Consider the following 20,143-nt stretch of genomic DNA (forward strand, 5'->3'; position numbering starts at 1 on the left):
CTGATTAGATTAAGAGAAGAGGCAGAGCTGTCTGGAAGCAATGAGCAACTAAAACTAGATGGGGAAATACAAGTTGATAATAAGGTGAGGAATATTTTGGCTATAACCCAAAGAGGCCCAGACTGAAGAAATAAACCTGTAATTTCAGCACTTTTGTCCAGAGCAGTTCAGGCTTCTTTTCTCAGGACTGGATCAGAGAGAAACTGCTGGCCGATGCTGCGACTCTTACTCAGATCTAAGGGCAGCATGGTGCCTAAACTAGTAAATTATTTTGTTGGACTAAATTATACTGTGTTTCAGTCCTTAAGAATGGGGACACCAAACATGCTATGTGGTACATTTTTTCTGTATTACTATTTACGTTTGAATTGTTATTCCTGACATTGACAACTTACAGTTTATAATATTGAGGTGTTACTTAGGAAAACAAATGGGCCTGCAGATTTTTATGTAAATGCAACTGTATGTGTCTGTTGTGAAAGCCACCAGCAGACTTGCATGGTTGATTGTAGTATCAGGGTGTCCAGTCACCCATCTCAAAACCCAGAATATTACATGTCTAGCTTAATTGGTAGGTTTTAAGACAAAAGGAGCTGAGGCTCATCACAGCAAAACAACAGGTAGTCCCTAGGAAGTCACGAGGGAATGAGCTTGAATAAATTTGCTACCTTGTTGGTTGGCAGATGTACTTGGAGTGTGTATCTTAAGCTGTTGGTTTTTCATGGGCATCTTTCTGTTTTGAGCAAAGGCGGCTTCAATGATCCATCCTAAAGAGGTGCCCCCTGAGGCTATCTTGCTGGCAGTCTACCTTGAGCTACAGAATGGTGAGTAATTCTCTCTGTTTAGGACTGTATCCCTTCAACGAGCCCGAAATTTTTTGGTTGGGGGACAGGGTCTCACTGTGTTGCCCAGGCTGGAGTGCAGTGGTACCATCAGAGCTTACTGCAGCCTCCAAATTCCTGGGCTCAAGCAGCCTTCCCACCTCAGCCTCCCAGGTAATTGGGACTACAGGTGCACACCACTGAGCCCAACTAATTTTTTTAAATTTTTTGTAGAGATGTGGTCTCGCTTTGTTGCCCAGGCTGCTTTCGAACTCATGGGCTCAAGCAATCCTCCCATCTTACCCTCCCTAGTAGCTGGGATGATAAGCATAAGCCACCATGCCCAGCCAAGGCTGAGATTTTTAATGTCTGTTTTTTTCTCTTCAGATTCAAAACTTTGCCTTCCTTGAAGATATGACCCATCAAAATCTGTGTTTTTGTTTTTGTTTTTGTTTTTGTTTTTGAGATGGAGTCATGCTCTGTCACCCAGGCTAGAGTGCAGTGGCACTATCTTAGCTCACTGCAGCCTCCGCCTCCCAGGTTCAAGGTTCAAGAGATTCTCCTGACTCAGCCTCTCGAGTAGCTGGGATTACAGGTGCCCGCCACCATGCCTGGTTAATTTTTGTATTTTTAGTAGATTAATCCTGGGATTACAGGAGTGAGCCAGAGCAGATGACCCATCAAATTCTTCTACATAAAAATATAGTTAGGAGCTGGGCGCAGTGGTGCATGCCTATAATACCAGCACTTTGGGAGGCTGAGGTGGGCTGATCACCAGAGTCCAGGAGTTTAAGACCAACCTGGGCAACATGGCAAAACCCCATCTCTACAAAAAATACAAAAATTAGCTGGGTGTGGTGGTGTGCACCTGTAGTTCCAGCTACTCAGAAGGCTGAGATAGGAGGATCACTTGAGCCCTGGAGGTTGAGGCTGCAGTGAGCTGAGATCATGCCGGAATGAGACCTTGTCTAAAAAAATAATAATAGGCCAGGTGCAGTGGTTCACACCTGTAATCCCAGCATTGGGAGGCCGACGCAGGTGGATCATTTGAGGTCAGGAGTTTGAAACTGGCCTAGCCAACATGGAGAAACCCCATCTCTACTAAAAATACAAAAATTAGCCAGGCGTGTAATCCCAGGTATTCAGGAGGCTAAAGCAGGAGAATCGCTTGAGCCTGGGAGGTGGGAGGTTGCGGTGAGCCAAGACACACCACTGCACTCCAGTCTGGGCGACAGAGTGAGACCCTGTCTCAAATAGTAATAATAATAAATATCTATATCTAGATAGATAGATTGATTGATAGATATAGTTAGTTTTTGGTATCCTACAAATACTCCTTACAAGTTAAGCTTATCTCCTTTTATCTGAGAAAATACAGAATCATAACTTCTGACACTTAATTATAATTAATCCCTATTAACCTTTCTCATAGGCAGCTAAATGACTAATTGAGAACATGAGTTAGAATGTAGTTGCTTTGAGTTGTACACCATAGTATTTTGAACACATATATTAACGAGTTTTACAGTAAGCCAGTTCTTGCTGAGAATTATTTATTCAAACATAAATTCAGGTCATGCCTCTAGGGCATATACGATCTGCAAGATGTATCTCACTAGAAGAAAGGCTGTCGGCTCTAGATATGAGATAGCATGAAGTAGAAAAGAGACATGAATGAGAGAGATTAGAAGGGACAGAAATAGGCCGGGTGCAGTGGCTCACTCACGCCTGTAATCCCAACACTTTGGGAGGCCGAGGCGGGCGGATCACGAGGTCAGGAGATCGAGACCATCCTGGCTAACATGGTGAAACCCTGTCTCTACTAAAAATACACAAAATTAGCTGGGTGTGTTGGCACGCAGTTGTAGTTCCAGCTACTCAGGAAGCTAAGGCAGGAGAATTGCTTGAATCCTGGAGGCAGAGGGAGATCGTGCCACTGCACTCCAGCCTGGACAACAGAGCGAGACTCCGTCTCAAAAAACAAAAAAAGGGGACAGAAATGAAGTCACAGCCAGGCGTGGAGTCCTAGCTACTCTGGAGGCTGAGGCAGGAGGATTACTTAAGGCCAAGAGTTCAAGGCTATAGTGTGCAGTATTGCTCCTGTGAACAGTCACTGCACTCCAGCCTGGGCAACATAGTGAGACCCTGTCTCTTTTAAAAAATAAAAAATAAAAAAAGGCTGGGCACAGTAGCTCATGCCTGTAATCCCAGCTACTCTGGAGGCTGAGGCAGGAGAATTGCTTGAACCTGGGAGATGGAGGTTGCAGTGAGCCATAATCACCCCACTGCACTCCAGCCTGGGCCACAGCACAAGACTCTGTCTCAAAGAAAACCCAGTGTTCAAAGGCATAACTCCTTGTTGACCATGGGAACTCTTACAAGGCTCCCCTTTTTTTAATAGCTGAAGAAGGGGTCTTAAGTGCCTGGCACCCAGCCGGACTTAGCCTCTTTAAAGATGTGATTAGGGTTAGTGCATTGCCCTAGATTGTTTCATTGTTTTTTGTTTGTTTTGAGACAGGGTCTCACTTTGTCACCCAGGCTGGAATGTAGTGGCGTGATCTCAGCTCACTGTAGCCTTGACCTCCCAGTTTCAAGCAGCCTCCTGCCTCAGCCCCCCATGTAGCTGGGACTACAGACATACACCACCACGCCCAGCTAATTTTTGTATTTTTTCTAGAGATGGGGTTTCACCATGTTACCCAAGCTGGTCTCAAACTCCTGAGCCCAGGCGATCTGCCCACCTCGGCCTCCCAAAGTGCTAGGGTTACAGACGTGAACCAACCCTCCGAGCTGATCGTTTCTTTTATACAGCCCACCTATAACAAGTTCTCTATCTGGGCTGTACCTTAGAATCACTGGGAAACTTTTAAAAATTCCATTGCCCAGCTGGGCGCGGTGGCTCACGCCTGTAATCCCAGCACTTTGGGAGTTCAAGGCGGGCAGATCACGAGATCAGGAGATCGAGACCATCCTGGCTAACATGGTGAAACCCCGTCTCTACTAAAAATACAAAAAATTAGCTGGGCGAGGTGGCAGTCGCCTGCAGTCCCAGCTACTCAGGAGGCTGAGGCAGGAGAATGGTGTGAACCCGGGAGGCGGAGGTTGCAGTGAACCGAAATGGTGCCCCTGCACTCCAGCCTGGGCGACAGAGGGAGACAACGTCTCAAAAAAAAAAAAAAAAAAAAAAATTCCATTGCCCGGGCCATGCCCTACATCACTTAAATTGGAATTTCTGGGAATAAGATGGAGGCTTTATGGGATTCCAGTGTACAGCCAAGGCTGCAGATGACGGCTCTTCTAGATCATCTTTTACCTTCCTAGCAGGATTCTCATGGCTTGCTTTGTGTGTGGTAGTATTGTTGCGTGCTTTTTTAACGGGAAGTGTTTTTATAGGTAATACTCAGCTGGCCTTACAGATCATCAAAAGGAATCAGCTGCTCCCTGCAGTGAAAACACACTCTGAAGTGAGAAAGAAGCCAGTGTTTCAGCCTGTCCACCCGATCCAGCCCATCCAAATGCCGGCTTTCACCACTGTGCAGAGAAAGTGATACTTCGCTTTTGGAAAACTGTTACCTGAGACCCAGGGGAGTATTTACTGGCCATTTTACTTGTATCACAGCAGAATGAATAAAAGATGGTGAAGGCTGTTAATTTTGAGACGGTTCTACCCCTGACTTTTTGCCAAAAGCTTACTTAAAATTAAGGATTTACTAAGTCATCATCAGCTGTTTTTCTTAATTTCAGCCAGACTATTAATTTTGAGATATTATGTAATATATGCCATAGGCAATTAAAACATAATTTTATCAGAAGTCTTTTCTTGACTCTTAGATTATTTTAGCATCTGAGGTTTTGTGTTAATGTTTAAAAATTGACAAAGAAGAATATCAACAGTAGATAAATAGCCAATTCAGAAGCTGACCTGGGAGTAAAGGGGAGGGAAAGAGAGTTGATGTGTTTTATGTCTAGTGATGACTGAAAAGACGAGAAAATGTGCTGAGAAATTTGGTTAAGAAGACACAACTGGGCCAGGCACAGTGGCTCATCCCTATAATCCCAGCACTTTGGGAGGCTGAGGTGGGCAGATCACTTGAGGTCAGGAGTTCGAGACCAGCCTGGCCAACATGGTGAAACCCCATCTCTACTAAAAATACAAAAATTAGCCAGGCGTGGTGGCACATGCCTGTAGTCCCAGCTACTCAGGAGGCTGAGGCAGGAAAATCACTTGAACCTGGGAGGTGGAGGTTGCAGTGAGCTGAGATTACACCATTGCACACCAGCCTGGGCAACAGAACAAGACAGTCTCAAAAAAAGACACAACTGATCTGTTAGGAATCATTTGCTTAAAAAGTGCAAATACAACAGGGTTCAGTGTACTGGCCTTGTTCACTCTCCTAGGTTCTGGAGTCTATTAGCAGGCAGTTCAAGGTTCATTACTAACCCTTTTGCAAATGCAAATAAGAATTTAATAGCTTCTTCCCAATAGACAGTTGTGTGTTGTGGGATTGACATTGAAAAACTTGCCAATAGGATGGATATATACTAACATTAAGTAGGGGGAAAAGAACAGTACAAGTGGGTACAGTGGCTCACATCTATAATCCCAGTGTTTTGGGAGACCAAGGCAGGAGGATCGCTTGAGGAGTTCAAGACCAGCCTGGGCAACATAGCAAGACTCTGTCTCTAAAACTTTAATTTTTTTTTTTTTTTTTTGAGATGGAGTCTTGCTCTGTCACCCAGGCTGGAGTGCAGTGGCTCAATCTCGGCTCACTACAAGCTCCGCCTCCTGGGTTCATGCCATTCTCCTGCTTCAGCCTTCTGAGTAGCTGGGACTATAAGGGCCCACCACCACGCCTGGCTATTTTTTTGTATTTTTAGTAGAGACGGGATTTCACTGTGGTCTCCATCTCCTTACCTTGTGATACGCACACCTCGGCCTCCCAAAGTGTTGGGATTACAGGCGTGAGCCACCGCACCCGGCCCTCTAAAACATTTTTAAAAGCCAGACATTGTGGCCCATGCCAGTAGTCCTAGCTATTCTGGAGGCTGAGGTGGGAGGATTGTTTGAGCCTAGGAATTCAAGGCTGCAGTGAGCTATGTTGGCACCACTGCACTCCAGCCTGATTGACAGAGTGAGACCCTATCTCAACCAAACAAACAAAAAAAGACAAGGTAGATTTCCTTTAATAAATTGGGTATCCCCCTAGTTAAGATGGTGTTTGGTAGATTCATCAAAGCTTGCCATTTAGGAGTATCCCTTAACGTCACAACCCTTCACTTCCCTAGTTCAGAGACGCACTAGCTGAATCTACATGTTATCTCAGTTTCAGAACTAGAGAGACAAGTGTGTGGAGAAGCACTGATTTATCTGAAACTTTATCTGAATTACTCTTTTCTTTTTTTTCTTTTTTTTTTTTAGACGGAGTCTCACTCTGTCTCCCACGCTGGAATGCAGTGGCTGATCTTGGCTCACTGCAGCCTCTGCCTCCCGGGTTCAAGTGATTCTCCTGCCTCAGCCTCCTGAGTGGCTGGGATTTCAGGTGTCTGCCACCATGCCTGGCTAATTTTTGTATTTTTAGTGGAGACTGGGTTTCACCATGTTGGTCAGGCTGGTCTGGAACTCCTGACCTCGTGATCCACCCACTTCAGCCTCCCAAAGTGCTGGGATTACAGGCGTGAGCCACTGCACCTGGCCTTTTTTTTTTTTTTTTTTGAGATGGAGTTTTGCTCTTGTTGCCCAGGCTGGAGTGCAATGGTGCAATCTCGGCTCACGGCAACCTCTGCCTCCCAGATTCAAGTGATTCTTCTGCCTCAGCCTCCAGAGTAGCTGGGATTACAGGCATGCGCCACCATGCCTGGCTAATTTTGTATTTTTAGTAGAGACGGGGGTTTCTCCATGTTGGTCAGGCTGTTCTCGAACTCCCAACCTCAGGTGGTCTGCCCGCCTCAGCCTCCCAAAGTGCTGGGATTACAGGCGTGAGCCACTGAGCCTAGCGTATCTGAATTATTCTGTTGCTGATAAGAAACAGAACTCAGGTAATGATATATACTAGAACCGAGTATTTGTGATTGAGATAGGCATTACCAACAGACTCAAAGAAGGGGAGAATATCCTTCTTTTCTTAAACAGGGATGGATGTATTTAGGGGCTCCATTGATCAAGTGCCACATTGCAGTTGTGTTTTACACAGAGTAGATCTTTACAGGTGGACATAGAAAGCAGAGGTAGCCTAGCTTCCTTGGGCCTCTCGAAGCCCCTTCCAAGTAGGCCCATAGGACCCATAATCTGCACTGTTATTGGTTTAAGTCTGCCGTCTCTGATTTCCCATACTCCAGACCAACAGCAGTACTGTGAGACTCACTCAAATGAGCAGAATTGCTTAGCCTGGGGATTTTCTGGAGAGTGAGTCCACAGACTTCATAAATTGCTAGGAACTCACATAGTCTTGGTAGTATGAAGTGTGAAAAGCCCTATAATTGTACTTCAAAAAAACACATCTTTAGAGAAATCAAGAAATTAGAACTTTCTCTGCATGCTGTTTGTTTATGGGAAAGCAGGACATACCTAGTAAGGCTAGGGCAGGTCCCATGTTAAATAAGACTACATTTGGCTTCAACTAGCAAAAAATAGATCCGTGATTTAAACAAAGATTCTTTTTCTCTCACTTAAGAAGGGGATACGAAGGCAGCTGCTGGCCTGGGTTCTAGTGTCCCGTGATGCCATCCAGGACTCAGCTCTGTTTTTCCATGCCAGTGTCCTCAGCATTTGGGCATTTGTTTCCATAGTCACGAGATGTTCTAGTATCACATCAGCATTGAAGGCAAGAAAAATAGGGCAAAAACTAGCTAATCTTGATGGGAGACTATCTGGAACAAAACTTTCTTAGAAACCCCCAGCAGCCTTCAGCTTAACATCTCTTTTGGTCACATCATGTCATGGAGCCATCCTAAGCTGCAGGGAAGCCTGGCAAAGACGTCATTACCGTGTCTGCTGCAGTTGCTGGCACAGCCCTGCACATCCTAAGGGAGGCCAATTCAGTGTTTTCAGATTAATGTTCCAGCAGCTCAGCTTTTCCTTCTACAGCCTACTGTCAGCAGAGCCCAGCAAATTAAATCTAAGCTCGTCACCTCTGTGTCTGGACTCATACTGGTTCCCATAGCCAGGAAGGCTTCTCACCTATTTTTTGTGCCACAATTTGTTAAAGCCACCTCTGCTAACTGAGGTAGCCCTGTCAGAAGGGTGTGAACCACCACAGCAACTCCATCTTAAATGGGAGCTGGGTAAAATAAGGCTGAAAGCTACTGGGCTGCATTCCCAGGTGGTTAAGGCATTCTAAGTCACAGGATGAGATAGGAGGTCATAAAGACCTTGCTGATAACACAGGTTGCAGTAAAGAAGCCAGCTAAGACCCACCAAAACCAAGATGGCGATGAGAGTGACATCCTTACTGCTACGCTCCCACCAGCACCATGACAGTTTACAAATGCCATGGCAACATTGTGAAGTTATATGGTCTAAAAAGGGGAAGCATGAATAATCCACCCTTTGTTTAGCACATCATCAAGAAAGAACTATAAAAATGGGCAACCAGCAGCCCCGAGGGTTGCTGTGTAGTAGCCATTCTTTATTCCTTTACTTTCTTAATAAACTTGCTTTCACTTTACAGACTTACACTGAAGTCTTTCTCAATTCTCTTGGAATCTAGATCCTTTCCAGTAACAACCTTATCTGTACAAAAAGGCTTTTGGCCAGGTTTGGTGGTTTACGCCTATAATCCCAGCACTTTGGGAGGCCGAGGCGGGTGGATCATTTGAGGTCAGGAGTTCAAGACCATCCTGGCTAACGTGGCAAAATCCCCGTCTCTACTAAAATATAAAAAGTAAATGGGCGTGGTGGTGGGTGCCTGTAATCCCAGCTACTTGGGAGGCTGAGACAGGAGAATCACTTGAACCTGGTAGGTGTAGGTTCCAGTGAGCCAGGATCATGCTACTACACTCCGGCCTGGGCAACAGGGCAAGACTTGTCTCAAAAAAAAAAAAAAAAGAAGGCCAGGCGCGGTGGATCCCAGCACTCTCGGAGGCTGAGGCGGGCGAATCACGAGGTCAAGAGATCAAGACCATGCTGGCTAACGCGGTGAAACCCCGTCTCTACTAAAAATACAAAAAATTAGCCGGGCATGGTGGCGGGTGCCTGTAGTCCCAGCTACTCGGGAGGCTGAGGCAGGAGAATAGCGTGAACCCGGGAGGCGGAGCTAGCAGTGAGCTGAGATCGCACCACTGCACTCCAGCCTGGGCGACAGAGCAAGACTCCATCTCAAAAAAAAAAAAAAAGCCTTAAATGTAACTTTTTAGAGTTTTTCCTGGCTGTTTCCAGTTTCTTCCGCCTTTGTATCTTCCCTAGTACATACAATTTCTTCTATGGTGTATGGTTTTCTGGAATTTAACAAGTATGAGAACCATAGGCATCAGTCTCAAAATATGGCAACTAACTTGCTGGTGTTTGCGTTTTAGGTTTTTGGGTTTTGTTGTTGTTGTTGTTGTTGTTGTTATATGGTCTTGCTTTGTTACCCAGGCAAATGGTGCAGTGGCTCCATCAAGGCTCACTGCAGCCTGGACTTCCTGGGCTCTAAGTGATCCTCCCACCTCAGCTTCCTGAGTAGCTGGGACTACAGGCAAGAGCCACCGTGCCCAACTAAGTTTTGTATTTTTTGTAGAAGCAGGTTTTCACCAAGTTGCCCAGGCTGATCTCAGACTCCTGAGCTCAAGCGATCCACCTGCCTCAGCCTCCCAAAGTGCCAGGATTACAGACATGAGCCATTGTGCCTGGCCTTTGCTGGGGTTTTGAATTCTGAGAGCCATTAGCTCAATTCAAGCTCTACCACTCATTCAGCAGCATCATCTACAATATGGGACAAAATCTACCTCATGACTTTCTTCATGGACCCAGGAGGATGTTGTTGCAAGTGTCTCCAAAACCACGTGGCATGAACCCTCAGAACAGCTTTCGTCTTCTCTTGTGCCCTCTGGCCCTTAACCCATAATTTGGCCTCCTTCAGAGCTCTGTTAAAGCCATGCCCTTGACTGGAACATAGGCTGGCAACCCTGCATGGCCTTATCCGATGCACTGCTATCTGCCTGCATGTGGATACTATCCACCCTCTGCCGCCTCTTTCGTATCACCTCTCATTGTCCCTTTTCTGACTAGTTTTCTGACAGCTCTGCCCTTACTCAATCTAAGTGACTTTGAGCAAATGACTTCATCTCTCTTGAGGTTTTTTGACCAGTTTCTAAAACGCTTTTCTCCAGGGCCTAGTGTGAGGATTAAAATGAGATGATGAATGCAAAGTGTGCCTAGCGGGTGAGTTAGGTGAGTTCACTTACCCCTCTTGTTACCGAAAGGGTCTGCTCAGCCCAGTCTCCCTGTGTACTTCTTTCATCTCAGTGCCACCTCTGAGTCTCTCTCATTCCTTCCTGTTCTTGGAAGCCACCTGGAGAAAAGTGACTGATGACATCATGGACCCTCTAGCCAGACTGTTTAGCTTCAAATCTTGGTTCTCTCACTGGAACAAATTTGATATGAAACAAGTTGCTTTGCTTCTTTGTGCCTGAGTTTCTTCATTTGTAAAATGGGGATACTAATTCATAGGATTAGAGTGATGTTTAAGGGTGCGGCCATTGTACTATTGCTGAATGTGCCTTGAACTCCCAAATGTTTGAAAGGGAACGCCATAATTTTCACTGTATCATGTAAAAGTGATATCAAAGCAAAGACTTTCCTGAACCATTGGCATTATGTGACAGTAGCACTGGGACTGGACAGTGGGGAATGGAGGGGAACTCCTTGAGGTAAATTACCACCTCCTTCACTTTTTTTCCTGAGACGGAGTCTCACTCTGTTGTCCAGGCTGGCCTCAAAGTCTTGGGTTCAAATGATCCTTCCACCTCAGTCTCCCTAGTAGCTGGGACTACAAGTGCAGGCCACTGCCCCCAGTCCTTCACTTTTGATACACCTGGTGTCCGGTTCATAGTAGTTGCTCAACACCTAGTGGCATCCTGTGTTCTCATCCTGTTTTTTTTTGTTTTTTTTTTTTTTTTTTTTTGAGACGGAGTCTCGCTCTGTCGCCCAGGCTGGAGTGCAGTGGCCGGATCTCAGCTCACTGCAAGCTCCGCCTCCCGGGTTTACGCCATTCTCCTGCCTCAGCCTCCCGAGTAGCTGGGACTACAGGCGCCCGCCACCTCGCCCGGCTAATTTTTTGTACTTTTTAGTAGAGACGGGGTTTCACCGTGTTCGCCAGGATGGTCTCGATCTCCTGACCTCGTGATCCGCCCGTCTCGGCCTCCCAAAGTGCTGGGATTACAGGCTTGAGCCACCGCGCCCGGCCCCTCATCCTGTTCTTTCCTGCTTTGCCCAGGACCTCATCTTGTGATGACAGGAGGTGCCAGATCTCCTTGCCTCAGATTCCCTGTCCCACCGTTTCTTCCTCACCACAGCCTGTAACTTCCTATAGCACAGCTCGGGCTCCTGCCTGGGGGTCGCTTCAGGGATACCTGAAGGTCTCTTTCTGCCCTTCCTACTTAGCCTTTTTTTTTTTTTTAAATAAAATAGAGACAGTCTCACTGTGTTGCCCAGGCTGGTCTCAAACTCCTGGCCTCAAGTGATCCTCCCACCTGGGCCTCCCAAAGTGCTGGAATTACAGGCATGAGCCACCACAGCCAGTTTAGCTACTATTAATCCCTCCCTTATGCCCCATTTGTTCCACCACTGGATTCTCTGCCATCCCCTAAAAGGAGTCACCATTTCCTACCCTCAGAGCTTTGCTTCAGTCTCTTCTGCTGCCTAGAATTTTCTCCCTTCCAGTTTTAATGTGTCAACATCCTGGGCATCCCACACTGCCTCTCCATAGCCCTAACCTCCTCCAAGGGATTTCCTCTTGTGCCCCCAGTCTTCATTTCACACATGCTTACTGAGGGCATACTCTGGTCCCAGAAGCTTTTTTGTTTGAGCCCCATAGTAACTAGGCAAATCCGCAAGCGCATGTCTTTCATGACGTGTTCTTTGTTGACCGTTTTCTTTCCCCTACTGGATTGTAAGTACCTTTGAAGACAGGCCGTGCATTATACAGGGTGTGGATTGTTCTAGGTGAACAATAAAGTCTGCTAAACAGAATTTTTGGTGACATGTCCTTTCTAGGCCTGGCAACGACACCCAGGGCCTACTTCTTTCAAGGTGGGGAAGGCCTATTAACATAAGCCCAAGGTTCACAGGGCCTCAGCATCCTTGACCTCTGCGCCTTTATGGAGTGAGAGTTAAATAGTAGCCCGGGACCGGTGGCTTAGTTACTGGTCAAAGTCAATCCTCCAAGTCAACTTGGCCCAGCCTAAAGTAACCAAACCCATGCAGAAAACTTGCAATTTAAAAATTCATCTTCCCTTTTTTCCTAGGAAGGACCGGACAGAAATGCAGGCTCTGGGGTGGGAGTGGGGCTGCGACGGGAGGAGGCAGCGAAGTTCATTAGCCCCCTCATTTGGGGCAATAGGAATCCGTGTGGTGACAAACAATTGTCCTGGAGGATTTAGGGGGATTTGGCCAAGTGTCCCTGTGGGCCCCCAGCCTCCTCCTAATCCCGTCCACATTTCAGACTACTTAGGATCGCATTAAATGTCAAAGCCGGCGTTTAGGGAAATATCTACATTTCGTATGCATCGCTCGGATGAAAAGAAAAGCTGAAACGAACCTCGGAGCTTTTGGCGCGAGAGGCGCTCTGTGTGGTCCCGGGTGTGAATGGGAAGAGGGGGGTGGCGCCCCGGCGGCCTCCCCGCCCAGGAATGCAGGCCTTTCACATGTAGAAAATGCTAATGCTTTGTTCCTGCTTCGGCCTCCCGGAGGCGCGGAGGCGCAGAGGCGCCCGGCCGGATTGTCCCGGCCGCATTTGCATGTGAGCGGCCCCGGGTCCCCGTCCCCACCCGCGGCCCTCCCCCACCCCAGCACGGCTGGCCGCAGACTTCTGTCCTCGGGCTGGCCCGCAAACGTCCTCTACCGTCATTTATTTTATCCCGGTTAAAGCCACCAATAGCTACTTTCTGGATGAATAGCCTTTCCCTGGGGTTGCCGGGCAGGTGAACATGTTTTACTCCATACTTGAGACACTGATACACTGAGTTGTATCTGGAACAACAACCTCCGTTCCAGCGAGGAAGGGCACGGCGCTGGCTGAGCCATGCCCCGCTCCAGCGTCCCATTTATGTCCTGTGGCGAATACCCTGTGTTTGGCGTGACACTAGGGGCCCTAAACTACCCACTACGTGCTTCGTCTTCAGTGGCATCCAAGCGACCGCAGGTGGCGGGGCCGAAGGGGTAAGGGTATTCCATGCACATTTTACGGAAGGAGACAAAACCCAGAGAGTTGAGGGACCACCGGGGTGCCTCTCTGAGCACAGGCTCCCGAAGCGCAAATGCGCGGACTGACCCAGCGGCGGGCGCGGCGGCGCCAGGCGGACTTAATCGCGGGCGCAGCGCGAGACTTGGGGCCCAGAGCGCCACCTACCGGCGGCACGGTCGGCGCAGCGAGCCCCAGAAAGGCAAGGGACGCTGTCAAGCCCAGGGGCCCTTCACCGAGGAGCCCCACCCGCCCTCCAGCTGAGCCTCAGCTGTGGCCCACATCCGGGGCCCAGAGCGCGGCGGAAACGCCGAAACCCGGCCAGCTGGTACCCGCACGTCTCCTCCTGCCACCGCGGCGCTTGCTTCATTAACTCCGTTTCATTTTATTTCTTGTACTTTATTTTTATTCATTTCAGTTTATTTTGTTTTGTTTCATTTATTTCACTTTAACGTTTTATTTGATTTATGGTTTTATTCATTAATTTTACTTCATTAAATTTTTGAGACGGAGTCTCGCTCTGTCGCCCAGGCTGGAGTTCAGTGGCGTGAACTCGGCTCACTGCAAGCTCCGTCCCCCGGGTTCCCGCCATTCTCCTGCCTCAGCCTCCCGAGTAGCTGGGACTACAGGCGCCCGCCACCTCGCCCGGCTAATTTTTTGTATTTTTAGTAGAGACGGGGTTTCACCATGTTAGTCAGGATGGTCTCCATCTCCTGACCTCGTGATCCGCCCGTCTCCGCCTCCCAAAGTGCTGGGATTAGAGGCGTGAGCCACCGCGCCCGGCCCATTAATTTTACTTCATTAATTCTATTTTCCCCATTATTTAATTAATTTTATTCTGTCTCAGTATTTATTAGTTTCACTATATTTGTGGGTGAAGGTAAAGGGCGGATATCTTTTTTGTCTTATTTTTCGTTGTTGTTATTGTTTTTTGAGACGGAGTCTCGCTTTGTTGCCCAGGCTCGAGTGTACTGGCGCACTGCAACCTCTGCCTCCCAGGTTCAAGTGATTCTCCTGCCTCAGCCTCCTGAGTGGCTGGGATTACAGGCGTGCGCCACCACACGTAGCTAATTTTTGTTTTTAGTGGAGACGGAGTTTCACCATGTTGGCCAGGTTGGTCTCGAACTCCGACCTCAGGTGACCCACCCTCCTCAGCCTCCCAAAGTGCTGAGATTACAGGCGTAAACCACCACGCCCTGCCAGCCTCAGTCATATTTTTAAACCCCTTCCAGGTGCCTGCTCTAGGTAAGATACCTTGCCCAGTGTACAGGGCAGAAATGAGGAGATGACCACATAGTCCTAGGCTCAAGAGCCCCAAGCCAAACTGACAAACGACAAAGACCCAATAATTCAAACCAGGCTCCATGGAGGAAGTGTCATTTCAGGTGGGCAGATACAAAGGGATAGGAGGCTGGTTCAGGTGCCTGGATAATAGGAGCCATGTTCCAGATCAATACAAGGAAGGAAGAGTTCCATCACACTGTGGCGAGTCTCTTGTGCTGCAGCGAGCTGTCTGCAATTCGAGTTAGGCCAGGAAAGTCTCAGGTCTTGGCCCTGATGTGGTTTCCATGGGAGGGCCTTCAAGGTTGTGACATCCTCCCCCCATACCATGTACAATATGGTGTGTGTTATGTATTATTTTGAGGATAGGGGAAGATGATTTATTTGCTATCAGTTCTCTAGAAAGCACAATGAATTGCATTTCTGAATATTCACCTTACTTTCCCCCAACGTTTAATTTTAAAAAATATTAAGTATGTAGAAAAGATGGATGGCCGGGCCCGGTGGCTCACACCTGTAATCTCAACACTTTGGGAGGCCGAGGTGGGCGAATCACCTGAGGTCAGGAGTTCAAGAACAGCCTGGCCAACATGGCGAAACCTATCTCTACAAAAATACAAAAATTAGTTGGGCATGATGGTGGGTGCCTGTAATCCCAGCCACTCAGGAGTCTGAGACAGGAGAATTGCTTGAACCCCGGAGGCAGAGGTTGCAGTTAGCTGAGATCACACATTTGCACTCCTGCCTGGGCAACTGAGCAATACTCTGTCTCAAAAAAAAAAAAAAAAAAAAAAAAAAGGATGGAAAAGTCGCTTAATGAGCCTCTTTATGTCCTAGATCCACCAACTGATTCTTTGACAGCGTTTACTGTAGCATGCATGCTTCCTCTCTTTCACTCTCTCTCTCTCACACGCACCCCTTTATGTATGTATCTATCTATCTTTTCTTACTGAAAAAAAAATTTTTTTTGGAGTCTCGTTCTGTCACCCATGCACCACGGCCAGCTAATTTTTTTTTTTTTTTTTTTTTTTGAGACAGAGTTTCACTTTTGTTGCCCAGGCTGGAATGCAATGGCGCAATCTCGGCTCACTGCAACCTCCACCTCCCGGGTTCAAGTGATTCTCCTGCCTCAGTCTCCTGAGTAGCTGGGATTACAGCCGCACACCACCACGCCTGGCTAATTTTTGTATTTTTAGTAGAGACGGGGTTTCTCCATGTTGACCAGACTGGTCTCGAACCCCTGATCTCAGGTGATCCGCCCGCCTCAGTCTTCCAAAGTGCTGGGATTACAGGCACCAGCCACTGTGCCTGGCCCCTGCTGAAGTTGGGTTTTTTTGTTTTTGTTTTTGTTTTTTGAGACGGAGTCTGGCCCTGTTGCCCAGACTCAAGTGCAATGGTGCAATCTTGGTTCACTGCAACCTCCGCCTCCCAGGTTCAAGCAATTCTCCTGCTTCCCGAGTAGCTGGGATTACAGGCTCCCACCACCATGCCTGGCTAATGTTTGTATTTTTAGTAGAGACAAGGTTTCACGGTGCTGGCCAGGCTGGTCTTGAACTCCCGACCTCAAGCGATCAGCCTGCCTTGGCCCCCCAAAGTGCTGGGATTACAGGCATGAGCCACCGGGCCCGGCCCCTACTGGACTTTTAAGAATGAATTTTGGGCTGGGCGCGGTGGCTCACACCTGTGAGCAAGCACTTTGGGAGGCAAAGGCGGGCTGATCACCTGAGGTCGAGAGTTCAAGACCAGCCTGGCCAGCACCGTGAAACCCTGTCTCTACTAAAAATACAAACATTAGCCAGTCATGGTGGTGGGAGCCTGTAATCCCAGCTACTCGGGAGGCTGAGGCAGGATAATCGCTTCAACCCAGGAGGCAGAGGTTGCAGTGAGCCCAGACTGCACCACTGCACTCCAGCCTGGGCAACAGAGTGAGACTCCCTCTCAAAAAAAAAAAAAAAAAACAATTGAGGCTAGGCACAGTTGCACACGCCTGTAATCTCAGCATTTTGGGAGGTTAAGACAGGCAGATCACTTGAGCTCAGGAGTTCAAGTCCAGCCTGGGAAACTTGGTGAAACTTTGTCTCTACCAAAAATACAAAAATAAAATAAAATTAGTTAGGCATGGTAGCGCACGCCTGTACTCCCTGCTACTCAGGAGACTGAAGTGGGAGGATCACTTGAACCCAGGAGGCAAAAGTTTCAGTGAATCGAGATGGTGCCACTGTACTCCAGCCTGGGAGACAGAGCGAGACCCTGTCTTAAGAAAAAAAAAAAAAAAAAAGTCCGGGCCCAGTGGCTCACACCTGTAATCCCAGCACTTTGGGAGGTCAAGGCGGGCAGATCACGAGTGCAGGAGATTGAGACCATCCTGGCTAACACAGTGAAACCCCGTCTCTACTGAAAATACAAAAAATTAAAATTAGCCAGGCATGGTGGCAGGCGCGTATAGTCCCAGCTACTCAGGAGGCTGAGGCAGTAGAACGGCGTGAACCCAGGAGGTGGAGCTTGCAGTGAGCTAGGATCACGCTACTGCAGTCCAGCCTGGGCAACAGCAAAACTCCATCTCAAAAAAAAAAAAGACTAATATCAAAATCCCCCCTCTAGGAAACTACATTTTCCTCTTAGATACCAAATGGAATGCCTTCCTGATGATTTGCTGTTGTATAGCTTCACTAGTTCTGAAGGCCACACGTCAAGATCAAGGTGCCAGCACGGTCAGGTTCTAATGGGGCTCTCTTCCTGGCTTATAGATGGCTGCCTTCTCTCTGTGTCTTCACTTAGCTAGAACTGGTTTCCCTCCCTCCCTCCCTCCCTCCCTTCCTTCCTCTCTCTCTTTCTTTTTCTTTCTTCTCTCTTTCTTCTTTCTCTCTCTCTATCTCTCTCTTTCTCTCTCCTTTCCTTTTCCCTTTCCCTTTCCCTTTCCTCTCCTGACAGGGTCTCACTCCATCGCCCAGGTTGGAGGGCAGTGGCACGATCTCAGCTCACTGCAACCTCCGCCTCCTGGGTTCAAGCGATTCTCCTGCCTCAGCCTCCTGAGTAGCAGGGATTACAGGCGGGCACCACCACACCCCACTAATTTTTATATTCTTAGTAGAGACGAGATTTCACCATGTTGGCCAGGCTGGTCTCAAACTCCTGGATTTAAGTGATCCACCCACCTTGGCCTTCCAAAGTGCTGGGATTACAGGTGTGAGCCACTGCACCCAGCTGGTATCTTTAAAAGTTTGCTCTTGCTTTTCTGTCTATTTAGCTTCCAGCACTCCTGTCCTCACACTGCTTCCAAAACAATCCAATAAGGAAAGCACAAAGACATCCAAATTTCCCTTTGTAAAAGTGGCATGATTTCTAGGTTGAGAAACTCCAATTTCCATTTAATTATTGTGGCTTTCATTAGCGCTGAACATCAGAAAGGGAGGAATCTGGGAGATGTGGGAGGTGGCTGCAGATGCAGGCAATAGTCAAAACACTGGTTAGAGGAGCCCTGTTAGGATGAAGAGATGCAGCACGGGGTTGAGAAGTGGTTAGTGTGGCTGCTCTTTCTTGATCTACATCTGGTGAAATGCAGGGTGGACAGCAGTCCTGAGGTGGGGATTAATCCATCATCATCTGGTGGGGGCAGATTTTTAAGGTCCTCTATCTCAGATAGGGTTTGGTTTAATGGCAGGACTGGAAAGAAGCATAGATCGGAAAGGTTGTAAAGAAAGAAGCCTTCGGCCAGGCACAATGGCTCACATCTGTAATCCCAGCACTTTGGGAGGCCTAGATGGGTGGATCACCTGAGGTCAGGGGTTCGAGACCAGTCTGGCCAACATGGTAAAACCCTATCTCTACTAAAAATACAAAAATTAGCCAGGCATGGTGGTGCGTGCCTGTAGTTCCAGCTACTAAGGAGGCACAGGTGAGAGAATCTCTTGAACCTGGGAGGCAGAGGTTGCAGTTAGCTGAGATGGCACCATTGCACTCCAGCCTGGGCAACAGAGTGAGACTCCATTTCAGAAAAAAGAAAGTAAAGTGAAAAAGAAAGAAAGAAGCCTTCTTCCCGTGCCACACTAAGTGGCTGGGACAAGGAGCCTACTTGGACAAGATTCCTGCTGTCCCCCTGAGAAGAGCAACACTAGCCACAGGCCCAGTGATGACACCACCAGGCACATGAGTCCCACCAACACAGGCTCCTGTCACTCAAGTCAGGCAAAAGGTGGGTTCTTTTCCATGGACTTTGGATTTTCACTTTGCTGCTTTCTAATTTTTTTGTGATGCATCCACGTGTATGCTTCCTCCTCCTCTTGGATAGCACTTCAGGGAAGGTGGGAAACATGTTCTCAGAACCAAACTACTGAGGTCCAATTCCCAGCCCTACTATTTCCTGTGTGACCTAGAGCAAGTTACTTTACCTCTCTGTGCTGCAGTTTCCTTTTTTTTGAGACACAGTCTTGCTCTGTTTCCCAGGCTGGAGTGCAGTGGTGCTTGCTATGTTGGCCCACTGCAACCTCCGCCTCCTGGGTTCAAGAAATTCTCGTGCCTCGGCCTCCCGAGTAGCTGGGATTACAGGCATGCACCACCACACCCAGCTAATTTTTGTATTTTTAGTAGAGATGGGTTTCACCATGTTGCCCAGGGTGTTCTCGAACTCCTCAGCTCAGGCAATTCGCCTGCTTCAGCCTCCCCAAGTGCTGGGATTATAGGCGTGAGCCACTGTGTCCAGCCAATTTCCTTATTTGTAAAACAGGATAATAATGATACAGACCCCTAGACCTGTTAACGAAGCTTAAATGAGGTTGTATTTGTAAAGCTCAAGAAACAGTCAGTCCCTAGTACTCAGTAAGTATTATACTAGATCAGTGAAAGTTACATAAATTAAGTAAATGCAGAAGCTACCATCAATGCCATGTAGAACTCCTGTATCCAGACCTCCCTTGCAGACTTGGAAGGGAAGCAGGATGGGTTCACAGAAAAGTCTTGAGCGTTGGGATTAGACGCTCCTGGATTCAAATCCCACCTCTGCTACTCCCTGGCTCCGTGAGCGTGTAAGCTTCTTGGCCTCTGAACCTCAGCCTCCACACCTGTAAAATGAGAATAATGCTCACTTTGCAGGGCAGTGGTAAGGAAAAGAGTTTCCTTAGCTAAGGCTACACAGGAAATGGCCTCTGCTGTTGTCAGAGTGATTCCTGAGGTTTTCTGGGTTTTGCCTATGAAAATCCAGTCCACTAGGGATGGCAGCTGCCACAGGTGTAAGGAGTGGATAAGAGTGAACCTTCCCTGGCCTATACTTTCCCTGAATCCCCTGAAGTTTGCAGGCCTTCTTTCCCAGAATGGGGGGGGAAAATAGGCTTTTTTCTTCCTTCTGGTTTTTCATAAGAACAGTTGTGGTTGGGCGCCGTGGCTCATGCCTGTAATCCCAGCACTTTCAGAGGCCGAGGCGGGCGGACCACAAAATCAAGAGATTGAGACCATCCTGGCCAACATGGTGAAACCCCATCTCTACTAAAAATACAAAAATTAGCTGGGTGTGGTGTAGTCCTAGCTACTCTGGAAGCTGAGGCAGGAGAATTGCTTGAACCTGGGAGGCGGAGATTGCAGTGAGCCGAGATCGCACCACTGTACTGCAGCCTGGTGACAGAGCAAGACTCTGTCTCAAAGAAAAAAAAAGAGAGAGAGAACAGTGTGAAA

General features: G+C 47.8%; 1 protein-coding gene across 9 annotated transcripts in view; it reads left to right on the forward strand.

The window, feature by feature from the left end:
• CNOT10 (CCR4-NOT transcription complex subunit 10) overlaps window positions 1-4,633 on the forward strand; it is a 94,529-nt gene extending 89,896 nt beyond the window's left edge. For all 9 annotated transcript variants that reach the window (XM_038002961.2, XM_038002962.2, XM_038002963.2 and 6 more), the window contains 2 exons: window positions 749-824; window positions 4,215-4,633. In XM_038002961.2, the coding sequence (XP_037858889.1) occupies window positions 749-824; window positions 4,215-4,369 (231 nt within the window). In that variant the 3' untranslated portion in view covers window positions 4,370-4,633. The remainder of the gene's footprint in view (window positions 1-748; window positions 825-4,214) is intronic.
• The last annotated feature ends 15,510 nt before the right edge of the window (window positions 4,634-20,143 follow it).

This window comes from Chlorocebus sabaeus, chromosome 15 (genome assembly GCF_047675955.1).
Source record: "Chlorocebus sabaeus isolate Y175 chromosome 15, mChlSab1.0.hap1, whole genome shotgun sequence".
Classification (NCBI taxonomy): domain Eukaryota; kingdom Metazoa; phylum Chordata; class Mammalia; order Primates; family Cercopithecidae; genus Chlorocebus; species Chlorocebus sabaeus.